This window comes from Hyaena hyaena, unplaced genomic scaffold, assembly GCF_003009895.1.
Source record: "Hyaena hyaena isolate Hyena2069 unplaced genomic scaffold, ASM300989v1 scaffold_462, whole genome shotgun sequence".
NCBI lineage: Eukaryota > Metazoa > Chordata > Mammalia > Carnivora > Hyaenidae > Hyaena > Hyaena hyaena.
Window position 1 is genome coordinate 147,691 of NW_024081092.1, and position 15,564 is coordinate 163,254.

At 35.9% G+C, this 15,564-nt stretch overlaps 1 protein-coding gene across 3 annotated transcripts in view; it reads right to left on the reverse strand.

The window, feature by feature from the left end:
* Positions 1-15,564, reverse strand: part of FOLH1B (folate hydrolase 1B) — an 80,973-nt gene that overhangs the window by 36,368 nt on the left and 29,041 nt on the right. For all 3 annotated transcript variants that reach the window (XM_039253688.1, XM_039253687.1, XM_039253690.1), the window contains 5 exons: positions 13,497-13,595; positions 13,123-13,208; positions 11,460-11,579; positions 9,218-9,300; positions 3,272-3,335 (listed from right to left, as the gene is read on the reverse strand). In XM_039253688.1, the coding sequence (XP_039109619.1) occupies positions 3,272-3,335; positions 9,218-9,300; positions 11,460-11,579; positions 13,123-13,208; positions 13,497-13,595 (452 nt within the window). The remainder of the gene's footprint in view (positions 1-3,271; positions 3,336-9,217; positions 9,301-11,459; positions 11,580-13,122; positions 13,209-13,496; positions 13,596-15,564) is intronic.

Sequence of the window (15,564 nt, forward strand, 5' to 3'; positions counted from 1 at the left end):
TACAAATGGCCAGGAATAGAAAAGTACATGAGGTACTCAGAGAATGGCCAGAAACTCTTCTCTCAAAGCTTAAGATCCATGTATAGGAATGGCAAAAGTTGAGGCCTTAAAAATAAGGGGTGCCTGGGTGGCTTAGTCGGTTAAGCGTCCGACTTTCGCTTAGGTCATGATCACGCGGTTCGTGGGTTAGAGCCCAGCGTCGGGCTCTGTGCTGACTGCCAGCTAAGAGCCTGGAGCCTGTTTCAGTCTGTGACTCCCTCTCTCTATGACCCTCCCCTGCTCATGCTGTCTCTCTCTCTCTCCTAGAAAAAAAAAAATAAATAAATAAATAAATAGACACCCCAGCAGAACTGTTCATGGAACTTGAAGGTCTAGTTCTAAAATTCAACTGATGGGGCGCCTGGGTGGCTCAGTCGGTTGAGCATCCAACTTCAGCTCAGGTCATGGGTTCACAAGTTCAAGCCCGTGTTGGGCTCCATGCTAACAGCGGAGCTGCTTCGGATTCTGTGTCTCCCTCTCTCTCTGCCCTCCCCTCCTCATGCTCTCTCTCTCTCTCAAAAGTAAATAAACATTAAAAAAATTAAAATAAAATAAAATTCAACTGGAAGAAGAAATATGCACAAATTTTAGCCATTGTAATTATGAAAACAGATAAAGAGCTAGTAAGAGTGTAAACCAAAGGGTCAGAGAGATAGTCTGGCAGCATTTCTGACAATGTATTACACATATACCATGACCAAGTAATGATACTGTAGTTCTTCATTCTTGACTTGTATAGAAAAATGCAAGACAGGCAAATAAAAAAGATATTGACCACAACAAATGGAAAAAATCTGACCATCAGCTGGAGGATTGAGACATAATTTGTTCTGTTGAATACACTGTAGAAGTTTAATTTTCAAATGAAATAGATCTATATACACTGACATGGGAAGTCTTCCATAGAATGCTGTTGAATGAAAAAGGCGAGATGCAGAACCATTTAGCATGTGAGACGTAATATGTAATGAAAACCTGTATAAGGTAGTGAGGAGCAACAGAATATAGTGGTAAGAAGGATAAAGTTGACCAGTGTGATGTGAGTTTCAGTTCAATCCTTTACTAGCTGTGTGACCTTGGGAAAATTACTTAATCCCCCTGAATTCACAGTTACCTCTTCTACACAAGGGAAATAATAAAGCACTAACCTCAGCAGATGACTGTGAGTATTAAATATATTTTTACATGCAAAGCACTTAAGAGAGCACCTTCGACACCATTGATAGGTTGTGTGAACTGAGTTTTATATATGAATGTCAGTGTGATGGAAACACCTTAAGCAGAGAACAGTAGTACCTTCGGAGAGAGGGCTGAGTTTGATATTTGTAAAGTTTATTGCTTTGTTTGTGAATTTTGCATTTTAACATGAGAAAGCAAATGTATCACTTATTGTGTTATTGTAAAAAGGCATATTTAATAAAATTTTAAATGTAAAACAAATTAAGATAAATGGTGTCCAATCTTGAGGTAACATGTGTATCATTTGCTCTGGGTCTTGAAAATGATGGGGAGACCATGCAGCATTTTAAGGCAGGAAAGTGAATCAGCAAATTCCGATGATTTAAAAATATACATTAAAAATCAAATCTTGCAAAAAAGCTAGCAAGAAAGAGAACATTATTCTGCTTTTGAGAAATATATGGTTACATATTTATTATGTGTAGCAAAGGGATTTCATCCTATCATGTGTTTTTAAGTAAAGGTAATAGTTCCAAGCTACTATTTTTGAACTTTTACCCTGTGCAAGGCACAGGTCTGGGAGTTTTGCAAATATTAACCTCTTTTGCCCTTCCAAGAGCCTTTGAGGTACGTGCTCTTGACAACTCTATTTAGAGCTGAGAAAACTGAGACACAGAATGTAAGTAACATTGGTCACACAACTAGGAAGTGGCTGTGCCAGAAATAAGGCCACACCCTTCATCATGACCTTAAGAGTTGGGGGAAAGGATTACTGAACTGCAGTGTGACCCACCTTGGGGATGATATAACTCAGACACCTGGACAAAGAAGAAATGTAAATGCCAACATGCCTCTCAAAAGGCACTGGTCTATTGTGGATATGAAAAGTTTATCAATATACTACAGAAAAGATTCTCAAAGTCTACTCTTCATTTACTCATTCATTTGCTGCACCCATGCAACACATATGTCTTTAACAAGACATTAGGAAACCAGGAGTTACCAGGCAAGATCCTGTCTGCTCCTTGCTGAAGAATGTCGCCTAGTAACAGAAGTAGTCTGTAAAGTAAATAATTGTTTAATAATGGCAGTGAGGAATGCTACAGACATGGCTTCCCTGAATAAGTAACAATTCAGGGGAGGCTGTAAGGGTAAGAATTAAACAGGTAGAGTGTGTGTGTGGAACGGTCATCCTAGTACAGAGAACAGCAGCTGCATGTGGTCAGGAACAGAAGGATGATTGGATGTGGAAGGTAGTGACAATGGACTGTTTGATCTTGGAAACAGACCTGAGAATGTCCTTTGGATTGAATCTCTGCTTATTAAAAGCAAATCCGTTCTTAAAGGCCGATCTTGAGTGTCTATCTATTTCTCAAGCCTTCACTGAACTTGTTAGAGTTTTCTCTCCTCTGAACTCCCAGAAAAGCCTTTTTGCAGTATCTGAATATATTAGAATCCTACACTAATTAATTCCATCATTCCTACTGAGCCACAAACTCCCAAGGGCAAGAATTTTCCTTACTAACTTCTGATTCCTTTGAAATACTGGAAAATACATTGCATAGAGAAGGGCTCAATAACTACTTCTTCAATTGGAGAAAAAAATATTTAAGAAAAAATATACTTGGACATCAGTAATTTCTTATAAAATATATCCATCCATATGATATGATAAAACTAGGATTATATTCAAATTATAGTTTTTTTGCTACCACATTCTAAAATCCAGAAATTTTCAGTTCTATGATTTACTTATTCATTTAACCAGAAATCTTCTTTTCTATGATTTGCTCATTCATTTAACAGATATTTACAGTGCCTAGCGCAGACAAGGTAATCTGCCAGGTGAAGCAAGTCAGAGAGGGCTGCTTTCCTAAATAAGCACTCTAGGTCTCATAGCTGCTGTAAAGCAAGGGCAGAAACCAGACACACCAGCAACGAAGTCCCTAAACACATGTAATGGATTTGCCTTCCTTATTAGTGTGTAATTTATTAACTAAATGGCTGCTACTACCATGATCACATCTTTTCCTACAAGACCAATGATATTCACCTTCAATAGAAGAATCTGCATTAATATAAGCCACACCACGCTCTTGAAGAAGTCTGGAATTCTCCTACAATAAAAAAGAAAGAAAAGCACAAATATATACCATAAGCTCCCCTAAAACAATGTATCTTTATATTTGCCATGTGCAGATTTCTGAACTAAGCTGACTACAAAATTGATATGTAAGATTCTGAAAGTGAGTATACTTGAAGGAATTTAAGTAAGGACTATTGCTAATAAATAACGGGCAAAATATTTTTAAGACTAAAGTGTAAGATGAACCTGTCTGTCCTCTTAATATAGTAAATAGAAAAGGAGTTGATTGCTTAACCATACATAGTTTATCTTTAAGAAATTCTCTTAGCAAACATGAATGACCTAAGGAAGAAACTCTGAGTGGAAAAAATGATTTTTTAAAAATTTAAATAGAGATTATTGACCAATTCTCAGGGAATGAACTATCTCAATTTATGGGTTAAAACTGTGAGGTCTATACTGGAAAGCATGAAGTTCTCCAGTAGGATCGCACCACCTACTGGTCACAACTGATCATAGCATAACTTTAAAATGCTGACATAAAGTGCAGCAAAATTTTTTTGAGCTATTAAGTGGATTTGAATCTCAAAAACATGCAATTTCCCATGCATCCTGACAGTAAGAAAGAAAGTGGAAAAGATTTGCAACTTTAGGTGGGGAAAATAATTGAAGGAGATAAATAAACCTCAAAATACTTAGGCTCTTCTGGATGCCACCATAAATCTTTCCTATCTTTAGGAACACTACTTCTTTTGTTTTTCCCAAAGAAAACTGAAGTTTACAGGACTTCTCCTAATTCCGAGAGTATATAATAGGAGCCAAATATGGTTTACAGCATGACTGAAAGTAAATGAGATAAAGTTTAAGTTTGCATATATTTACAGCTAATGCTTCTATTCCACAAGGCCAGCAATGTATGCAAGTAAAATTAATTTATTTAAAATTTAAAATCTGGTATAGTTAACATACAGTGTTATATTGGTTTCAGGTGTATAATATAGTGATTCACAATTCTATACATTATTCAGTGCTCATCACATGATAAGTGTAATTTTAAATCCCCTTCACCTATTTCACACATCCCGCCACTCCCCTCCCCTCTGGCAGCCACCAGTTTGTTCACTACAGTTAAGTCCGTTTCTTTGTTTGTCTCTCTCTTTATTCCCTCTTTGCTTGTTAGTTTTGTTTCTTAAATTTCACATATGAGTGAAATCATATGGTATTTGTCTTTCTCTGACTGATTTATTTAACTTAGCATTATACTCTCTGGATCTAACCATGCTGTTGCAAATGGCAGGATTTTGTTCTTTTTTATGGCTTAATAATATTCCATTACATATATATATATGTCTGTGTGTGTATATATGTATATATATGTATGTATGTATGTATTACATCTTGTTTATCCATCCATTAATGGGCACTTGGGCTGCTTCTATAATCTGGCTATTGTAAATAATGCTACTATAAACATAGAGTGCATTAATCTTTTTGAATTAGTGTTTTTTGTATTCTTTGGGTAACTACCCAGTAGCAGAATTAGTAGATCATAGGGTAGTTCTATTTTCAATTTTTTGAGTAACCTCAGTACTGTTTTCCACAGTGGCTGCACCAGTTTACATTTCCACCAACAGTGCATAAGGTTCCTTTTTCTCCCCAGCTCGCCAACACTTTTGATTTTAGCCATTCTATCAGGTGTGAGGTGATACTTCATGGTTTTGATTTCCATCTCTCTGATGATTAGTGATGTTGAGCACCTTTTCATTTGTCTGTTGGCCATCTTTATGTCTTCTTGGGAGAATGACTGTCTTCTACTTATTTTTTTTTTTATCAGATAACTTGTGTTTTTTTTGTGTGTTGAGTTATACCAGTTTTTTTAAATATATATTTTGGATACTAACCCTTTCAGATAAGTCATTTGCAAATATCTTCTTCCATTCAGTAGGTCATCTTTTAGTATCAGTCATGGTTTCCTTTGCTGCTTAGAAGGTTTTTATTTTGATGTAATCTCAATATTTATTTTTGCTTTTGTTTCCTTTGCTTCAGGAGCCATATGTAGAAAAATGTTGTTATGGCCAGTGTAATAGAAAGTACTGCCTGTTCTCTCTTTTAGGATTTTTATGGCTTCAGGTCACATTTAGCTCTTTATTCCACTTTGGGTTTATTTTTGGGTATGATGTAAAAAAGAGGCCCAGTTTTATTCTTTTACATGTTTCTGTCCAGTGTTTCCAACACCACTTGTTGAAGAGACTGTCTTTTTCCCACTGCATATTCTTTCCTTCTTTGTCAAAGACTAACTGGCCATGTAATTGTGGGTTTGTTTCTGGGCATCCTATTCTATTCTACTGATCTATGTGTCTACTTTTGTGCCAGTGCCATACTGTTTGGATTACTACAGGTTTGCATTATAACTTAAAATCTAGAGTTTTGATACCTCCAGCTTTTTCTTATTCAAGATTGTTTTGGCCATTTGGGGCCTTTTGTGGTTTCATACAAATTTTAGAATTGTTTGTTCTAGTTTTGTTAAAAAACCTGTTGGTATACGGATTGGAATTGCGTCCAACCAGTAGATTGCTTTTGGCAGTATGGACATTTCAACAATATTTATTCTCCCAATCTATGAGCACGGAATATATTTCCATTTGTTTGTGTCATCTTTAATTTCCTTAATAAATGTTTTATAGTTTTCAGAGTACAGGTCTTTCACCTCTGTGATTAAGTTTATTGCTAGGCATTTTATTATTCTTGCTACAATTGTAAATGGGATTGTTTTCTTAATTTCTCTTTCTGCTTCATTATTCATGTATAGAAATGCAGTGGATTTCTGTATACTGATTTTGTTTCCTGAAACATTACTGAATTCATTTGTAAGTCCTAGTAGGATTTTTTTTAAGTGGGGGTGGATTGTGGAATTTAGGGTTTCCTATATATATGATACTGTAATCTGCAAATAGTGAAGGTTTTGCTTCTTCCTTACCAATTTGGATGCCTTTGATTCCTTTTTCTCGTCCAATTCCTGTGGCTAGGACTTCCAGTATCACGCTGAATAAAAGTGGTGACACCTCCTTGTTTTCTTCCTGACCTTAGGTGAAAAAAGGTCTCAGATTTTCACTATTGAGTATGAGGTCAGCTGTGGATTTTCATATATGGCCTTTATTATGTTGAGGTAGGTTCCTTCTTTTTTGAGGGTTTTCATCATCAATGGGTGTTGTATTTTGTCAAATGCTTTTCTGCATCTGTTGAAATGATACGTTTTTTATCCATTCTCTTAGTGATATGATGTATCACATTGATTGATTTGCAAACATTATACCACACAGGAATAATACCCACTTAATCATGGTGAATGATTTTTTAAATGTACTGTTGTATTCAGTTAGCTACCATTTTGTTGAGGATTTTTGCATCTATGTTCATTAGAGATATTGACTTGTAGTTCTCTTTTTGTATAGTGTCTTTATCTAGTCTAGGTATCAGATCAATGTTGGCCTCATATAACAAATGTTTCTTCTTCTTCTTCTATTTTTGGATTAGTTTGAAAAGAATAGGTATTTGTTTTTATTTTCAATTTTTGGTAGAATTCACTTGTAAAGCAAGTGGTCCTGCACTTTGGTTTGTTAGGAATATTTTGATTACTGATTCAATCTCATTGCTGGTAATCGATCTATTGAAATTTTCTATTTCTTCCTGATTCAGTTTTGGTAAATTATATGTGAATAAAAGTTTCTTTCTTCTTTCTTCTTCTATTTTTGGAATAGTTTGAAAAGAATAGGTATTTGAGGGTTTTTAAAAAATTTTTGGTAGAATTTACTTGTAAAGCCATCTGGTCCTGCACTTTGGTTTGTCGGGAATATTTTGATTACTGATTCAATTTCACTGCTGGTAATCTCTCTGTTCAAACTTTCTATTTCTTCCTGATTCAGTTTTGGTAAATTATATGTTCATAAAAATTCATCTATTTCTTCTAGATTGTCCAATTTGTTGGCACATAACATTTTTCATAATACCCTCTCATAATCTTGTGTATTTCTATGGTGCTGGTTGTTTTTTATCCTCTTTCATTTCTGATTTTGTTTGAGTCCATCCCCATCCCCCTCTTTTTGATGAGTCTAGCTAAAGGTTTACCAACTTTACTGATCTTTTCAAAGAACTAGCTGGTGGTTTCATTGATCTGTTCTATTATTTTTTTAGTTTCTATTTTATTTCGGCTCTAATCTTTATTATTCCCTTCCTTCTACTGATTTTGTATTTTGTTTGTTCTTGTTTGTTCTTTTTTCTAGCTCCTTTACTTGTAAGGTTAGGTTGTTTGAGATTTCTCTTGCTTCTTGCTTTAGGCCTATATTGCTATAAACTTCCCTCTTATAATAGCTTTTGCTATATCCCAAAGATTTTGGACCACTGCATTTTCATTGTCATCTGTCTCCATGTGTTTTTATAATTTCTCCTTTGATTTATTGGTTGACCCATTCATTGTTTAGTGGCATGTTGTTTAACCTCCACATTTTGTGCTCTTTCCAGATTTTTTTCTTGTGATCGATTTCTAGTTTTATAGCATTGTGGTCAGAGAAGATGCATGGTATGCCTTTGATCTTTTGGAATTTGTTGAAGATTTTTTTGTGGCCTAATATATGATCTATTCTAGAGAATGTTCCATGTACACTTGAAAAGAACATGTATTCTGTTGTTTTAGAATAGAATGTTCTGAATATATCTGTTAGATCCATCTGGTCCAATGTGTCATTCAAAGCCCCTGTTTCCTTTTTGATTTTCTGTTTGGATTATCTATCCACTGATGTAAATGGGGTGTCTCCTACTAGTATTGTATTACTATCAATTAGTTCCTTTATGTATGTTATTAACTGCTTTATGTATTTGGGTGCTTCCATGTTGGGCACATAAATATTTACAATTGTTACATTTTCTTATAACTGTATCATTTGTGATTATATAGCATCCTTCTCTGTTTCTTATCACAGTCTTTGTTTTAAAGTCTACTTTGTCCACTGTAAGTATTACTACCCCAGATATCTTTTCACATCTATTTGCATAAATATTTTCCATCCTTCACTTTTGATCTGCATATATCTTTAGGTCTAAAATAAGCCTCTTGTAGGCAGCATGTAGATGGGTCTTGTTTTTTAATCCATTCCATCACCCTATGTTTTTAGATTGGAGTGTTTAGCCCATTTACATTAAAGTAATTATTGATAGGGATGTAACTTATTGCCAACTTGTTACTTGTTTATGGCTGTTTTTATAGTTTTTCTCTGTTCCTCTCTTCCTTTGCTCTCTTCTCTCATGGTTAGTTACCTTTCTTTAGTGATATACTTGGATTCCGTCCTCTATTTTTTGCATAGCTACTACTGGTTTCTGGTTTGTGATGACCATTTGGTTTGTGTATAACATCTTCTGCATAAAGGGACATTTACTTTTAAGGGGGCCTATCAAATATTTTGCAGTGAGACTTTCTACCTCATTTTTAGCATGATTTAATTTAGAGTCAGTCATTAAGATATAAGGAACATAAATGTCAAAAGTATACCTTACTGTATAAACTCAAGGAGGTATTTTAATGCAGTTAGCTTTAGTAGTTAATTTGCAAAGGGTAGTAGAAGTGTGATACCTTATTTTGATGTTTGGTTTCTAGTGAATTTACTTATTTACTACTGTACTCCCAGAAAATGAAGATTAAATTATTTTGAAAATTGACATTAAGTAGCTTTAAAATTCAAACAAAGCATTTTTTAATGACAAAGAGATTTTTCCTTTTGGACAAGGATATGTTATTTCAGATTTTCTGGAAAAAAGTTTGAATATGTTCTCACTGAATTCACTTGTTATTTTTACATCCTTGAGAATTGAGTCCTAATTGTTTATTATGAAAATTTATATTGTAGCAAATTATGAACTAACCTCTGCCCACTCAGTAGAACCAAGAAGACCAAATTCTTCTGCATCCCAGCTTGCAAACAAAATTGTTCTTCTAGGTCTCCACCCTAAAATATATGTGTATACACATAAATGCTGGGAAAAATACATCATATGTCCAAGACATTGTAAAACTCAACAGCAAAACAACACTAAAACTCCACTGATTGTTTAGGAAAAGTGAACTGTGGTGAGAATTTTTACTTATATCATTTCATTATCATAACGTTATCAGATGTTAAAGCTGATGTGTCAGTACAAACAAGCACATTTGCACTGAAAAGGGGGAAATGTAGACATACCAAAAATCCCACTAGGTCATAATATTCTAATTGGCTTATAATGATTGGATACATGCAGGAAGCCACCTGTGCTCTGCAGCTCCCTGGAATGGAAGAGAAAGTGCTAGATGTGGTCTGTGTTCTGAGAGCAGATTGAGCCAAGAGAAAATTCCTTACAACTCTTCCATGTTCTGGCATCACACACGCAATTGTTCAATGTTAGCTGCTTGTGTGATTTCACTCCATTCTTTGCCAGAATTAGTCAACAGAAGCTCAGTTAGCAATACTGCTGTCTGTGGCTGCTGCAATAATTCAGCATAACTCAGCAAGGAGGTAATATGGCTTGGAGTGATAAACACTGACCCTGTAGTTAAAGAAAGATCTTAATTCAAATCCTGGTTCTTTCACCTACTAGCAGTATGACCGAGGGGAAGTTATGCAAGATTCCTTAGCTTCCCCTTCTTCATCTGTACATCAGAATGAGCAAAGTAAAGATGAAGATACTACTTGATTGTTAGGAAGATTAACTGGAGTCATGTTTACAAACACAGCACTTCATATGTGCTCTGAAAGTGTGTCATTATTTCCGTAAATAGTTCATTTGGGCTTATTAAGAATGTGTATCCCTACAGCTGAGTCCAGTGTTTTATTTTTGTCAATTTGTTAATAATATTCACATTTTCTATGAATTATTATTCCTCGTCATTGCACTTTCTTGGCACACTCTATCATTGTCACTGTGATGTTTTTGTAATTATCATAGGGAATCTTACTGCAAAATCATGAATTTTTTTGTGCTAATGCTAACTACTACCTAATTCATGAGCTATGTAAATTTAGGTCTTCACAATTCTGTGTCCTTAAAATATAAAATATTTTTGTGGGAAAAAAAGATACAGCCCCTTTACATTTTGTTTTAAAGACAGACATGGTTTCATGGGCTGGTAGCCAGAAATTTGAGTTTAAACCTGGGATCTCTGACTCTGCTACACACTAGCTATACAACCGTGGGTGATACGCTAAATTCTGTAAAACTTAGTTAGCTTATTTGTGAAATGAAAACAGAAATAACTAAGTAAACTTCTCCCTGGTTGTTAAGAGTTCAAAACAACGAATACGTGAAAGCACCTTCTCTGAGAAAATAAGTATCATGCAACTTAATATATTTTTGTCATTGGTTGTGATTGCTGCTAAAAAACATGGCTCACACTTATAGCCCCCACATCCTCGTTTGCAGGGTCAGTAAACAGAGTGGACTTTCTGCTCTCACTGTGTGATTTATTTTAAAAAGCAACCATTTGAACTAAATGTTATTTTTGTTTTCATATGAAGATTCTAAAAGGACTGAAGCAATGGTGCTAGGAACGTAAACCTAAGTTTTAGGAGAGCACACCAAGCCTGAGGATGTGGGAGTGCAAACATCAAACTTCCGAAACTCCTATTAGGAAGGGAGGCCAGTACTTCTCAGAGGAGCTTGAATTCCCTCCCTTACTTGGTGCCCTTGACCTGTTGTGTGAGGCTAGATGGGCCTACGGAACCTCTGATCACAGTTCTCTGATCAAGACACGTTGACCCAGGACCTAATTTTGGTTTGTCCTCTCCTGTGAAGAAACTGGTCTCCACCTTCTTTGTTGTCAAGAGCGACCCCTCACAGTATCATTCTCTTATTTCAGATTATATTTTATAAATGTCAATAATGTAAACATTATTATATAAATAAGCAAAACTAAGTAAACAATATAATTATCTAACCCTCATGAGTAATATGGCCACTAGTTACTGAAAGCTATTCTATGCTACTAGGTATTACAAAGCACTTGATATTTGCACGTATCCAGTCAGTTGATCCTTCTCACAGACCTGTAAGAAGGTGGTAATTTTACACACTTTACAGAGGACCAAACTGAGATTCAGAGTGGTTGACCTTTTCACTTTGTTTATGTTACCTTCTTTTTTTAGTGTTCCAAAACTCCTCACGATTTCATGAACAACAGCTGCTCCACTCTGAGGGTCGATGCCACCAAACACCCATGAGTCACGGTGACCTCCAAGAATGACATATCTGTCTAGGAAGCATCATTGCAAAATTATTTGTCTTTCCAGGTCAATTAACAGAGCAAATTGCAAATGAGTCAAGAGCATCTAAACACAGAGCACTCATGACTCAAAGAAAGATAGCAAGGTTCCTGAAGACTTGTGTAAATGTACTATTTTGGTCTGATTTTGATGGAAGAAGAAAATGGATAGAACAAGCAAAGGTATACTTCAATGTACTTCAATAAGTGATGGGGCACCTAGGAGGCTCAGTTGGTTAAGTGTCCAACTCTTGATTTCACTCAGGTCATGATCTCATGGTTTATGAGTTCAACACCTACATCCAGTTCTGCGCTGATGGTGTGGAGCCTGCTTGGGGTTCTTTCTCTCCTCTCTCTCTGCCCTTCCCCCACTTACTTGCACGCTCTCCCTCTCTCTCTCTCTCTCTCTCTCTCTCACACACACACACATATACAATAAATAAACTTAAAAATATATAAGTAATGGTAAGTAAGTATGGAATTATTCTATACATATCTTTTTAGAATTCTCTGTCACTCCTCTTACCTACTTAACACTTTGCTTCCAGTATTTTCAGAGTAAGAGAACACAGTGTCCACATAGTACGTTCTCCACTTCCTACTCCTGTTCAGTTTTCAAGACACAGATCAACAATTTCCCCCTCTGTGACCCTTTCCTAGCTTCCACAGGGGAGAGAATTGCTCCCACTATCCAGCTTTCAGAGCAATCCTACCATATCTGACAAAGCTTTTACCATGTTTGAATATTTGGCTCCTTGTCGCTGGCTCATGTCTTCATTTTTTCCCCTCTATCCTCAATGCCTAATACAGAACTTGCATAAAACAGGTACTCAGTAAGATTCAATAAATTGCCAGTTATATATTATTTAGTAACCTCTGGAAGTAAGCCAGTATTCTTTATCCTTGAAAGAAAGCATTGACTGTTTTTATGAAAAATATGTGATTTAACTGTATGCCTGCTAGTAAGAAATATATTACCCTAATTCCTAAGGAACTGAAACACAATGAAGTAAGACTATTTACAAAATATACTAATCTGTAGGGTACTGAAATTCTATGGAAATCATGTGTCTATACATCTCATTAACTTCAATGGAAAATAAGACTATGTAAAGGATTCATTAATTCAAGGTTACCTTAATTTTCTGAGTGTTATCTTTCGCATAGATGTTTGTAGTTATCATGAGGACATTTCCTCAAGCAAACTATGTGGTAAACAAATCCAGAAAACCCAGAGAAAAGGCCTCAGAATGATCCCTCCCTGACCTTTCACCCTGGATCCTTTAATTGAAGTATGCACAACTTAACATTTACTAACCTCAGGCATCTAACCAACCCAGCCCCACATTTACTTTTCTTCAAACATGTATCACAATACAAAATTACCTTAAATTTATATATCTTGGGTCCTTGTAAGTTCCACTAGGGCCAAGAAGTACTTTACTTTGTTCACCTTGCATTCCCAGAGCTCAGAGCAGTACCCGGCCCAGAAGGATTGCTCGATCAATATTCTCTGAGCAAATGATTAGTTTACCTGGTTCCACTGCTCCTCTGAGAGTTCCGATTACGTTGTATATTCTGGTCACTTTATTGTTAGAATGGACATGCATCTTGACTTTTCTAATGCAAAAATAAAGGACGTGTTCTGAAAATACCAGTTAACACTTTGCCACCCACAATTTTTTAACTCTTACATCATTTTTAAAATTTCTGTGTACACATGCAAGAATTACATTGTCCAGCTGTCCAGTACTAATGATGTGGGTGTATTCCCCTCTACAACCTGTGGTTTTGTTTCCTGTTGGTACCAGATATATTTTATTTTCCATTCATCCTCTGTGGGTGTTTTATTTTTGAAAAATGTTTTCCTTGTCTGGAAGAGAGTTACAACAAAAATAGTCTCTTAACTGTGTAGAAAAGTTTCCAATAAAGCCTGGGCCAACATTGTAGGGCACTTGGAGGCTTCCTTTCCAGCTGCTGTCTGGTGGTGCTGATCCTCCCATTTTCCTGTTGAACACAAAAAGTATTATTAGCTGAAGAAAAACTTTGGAGCTATCAGTTACAGTGTCAGTGAGCTTGCATTCTGAACTGCCTGTTCATGATAGCTTCAAGAGTCAGGGATATACCAGTTAACTCCTACTAGGGTTCTTAGGAGGCAGAGTCTACCATACTTCCCATTTCAAAGATGAGGGCATGAGGCTTAGAGAAATAGGTAACTTGCTTGATGCCACGCAGCTGGTAAGTGGTATAGCTGAGGGTCAAACATTTTGGAAGAATCCAGACTCATGGTTCCCAGTTTCTAATAGAAAGCCAGTTTAAAATGCCTCTGATGTCAAATTCTGGTCTGGGATTTTCCATCTTGTTATTTCTTCTACTGATAAATACATCCCCAAATATGGACATGGTCATCTTTTACAAGGTAAAAGTTCTCTCATGTCAACTGGGGAGTGAAGAAGAGCAAAGGAAATGATTTTACTTCAATCAACAGTCCCTAAAAGCTTCCTGCAAATTTTTAAGTAGTAAGGCACCTGGGTGGCTCCCAGTTGGTTAAGTCTGACTTCGGCTCAGGTCATGTTCTCACAGTTCATGGGTTTGGGCCCCGCATCAGTGTCTGTGCTAACAGCTCAGAGCCTGGAGCCTGCTTCAGATTCTGTGTCTCCCTCTCTCTCTGCCCCTCCTCCTCTCACACTCTGTCTGTATTTCTCTCTCTCTCTGTCTCAGAAATAAACATTTTTAAAAAATGAATTTAATTTTAATAAAAAATTAAAAAATGAAGGGTAGGAAAATTCAAGCAGACTAGTCAGTACATGCCAATAGCCCTGGTTATTTCTCAGCAGGTGACTGAAAAAGGTAATATGATAGTGTTTATGGAATGAAGGCGTTCTTGTGGTTTTATTTCAACATATCTGCCTTTATTCTTTCAAGAGCATTGACTTATTCTTGGTTTGGGCATAGAAACCAAATGTACCTTTGCTAAGTTGCAGCAAATTGAAGAACATGATTCAAGAGAAAATGAAGAGTGTGGAAAATATCAATCTATCTTTTATGACTTTATTTGTCATCATAGAATTTCATGCACTCTAGGCTTTGCAAAGGAGCATGCTTTGCAAAGGAGCATGCTTTACAGCTTCCTGCTTTGTTCTGTGCCTACACACAGGTGCTGTTCCCTGCCTAACTATTTGAGGAAATGTGACTAGTTCCACTTGACCTAGAATCTACTGAACACACAATGATAAAGCAATTGATTAGACTATATTCTCGTGGAGGCCTAATTATAAGTAATATTCTGTTTTAAAATGCTCTATCAGGGAGTAAATGCTTACTCATTTTTTCCCCATCTCACTGATGAGTTTGGCTAATAAACATCATTTCAAGTAATATACTATAAAATTTATTTGTCTTTTTTTATATTAAAATTTCACATAGATAGCATCAAGTAATATGAAGAGGCATTACAATGGTAGAAAGCATAATCAGTCAAAACAGCAGAGTACTTAGCATGTAAAAAAGTTGTAGAGCACAGGGGTGCCTGAGTGGCTCAGTCTGTTAAACATCTGACTTCGGCTCAGGTTCATGAGTTTGAGCTCCACATCAGGCTTTCTGCTATTAGCACAAAGTCCACTTCAGATCCTCTGTCTCCCTCCCTCTATCCCTCACCCCACAAATAATCATTAATAAAAAGTTGTAGAGCACAAGCAAAGAAACATATACCTATTCTTGATTATATATAAAATATTTCTGTAATTATATACTGTAAGTTAACAACACTAATTGCTCTTAAGGTGGAAATGAGTTAGATGGAAGCCTCTTCCTGTACACCCCTTTGAACTCTGAACTGTGTAAATATATTTCCTTTTCAAAATAAAAACATGAAAAATATAAAAAGGTACTTTCAACAGGAAGAATAACAACCAATTGTCTATTATTACATAAGGAAGGTAACAAATAGCCCATATTCCCACAAAATAATAAACTA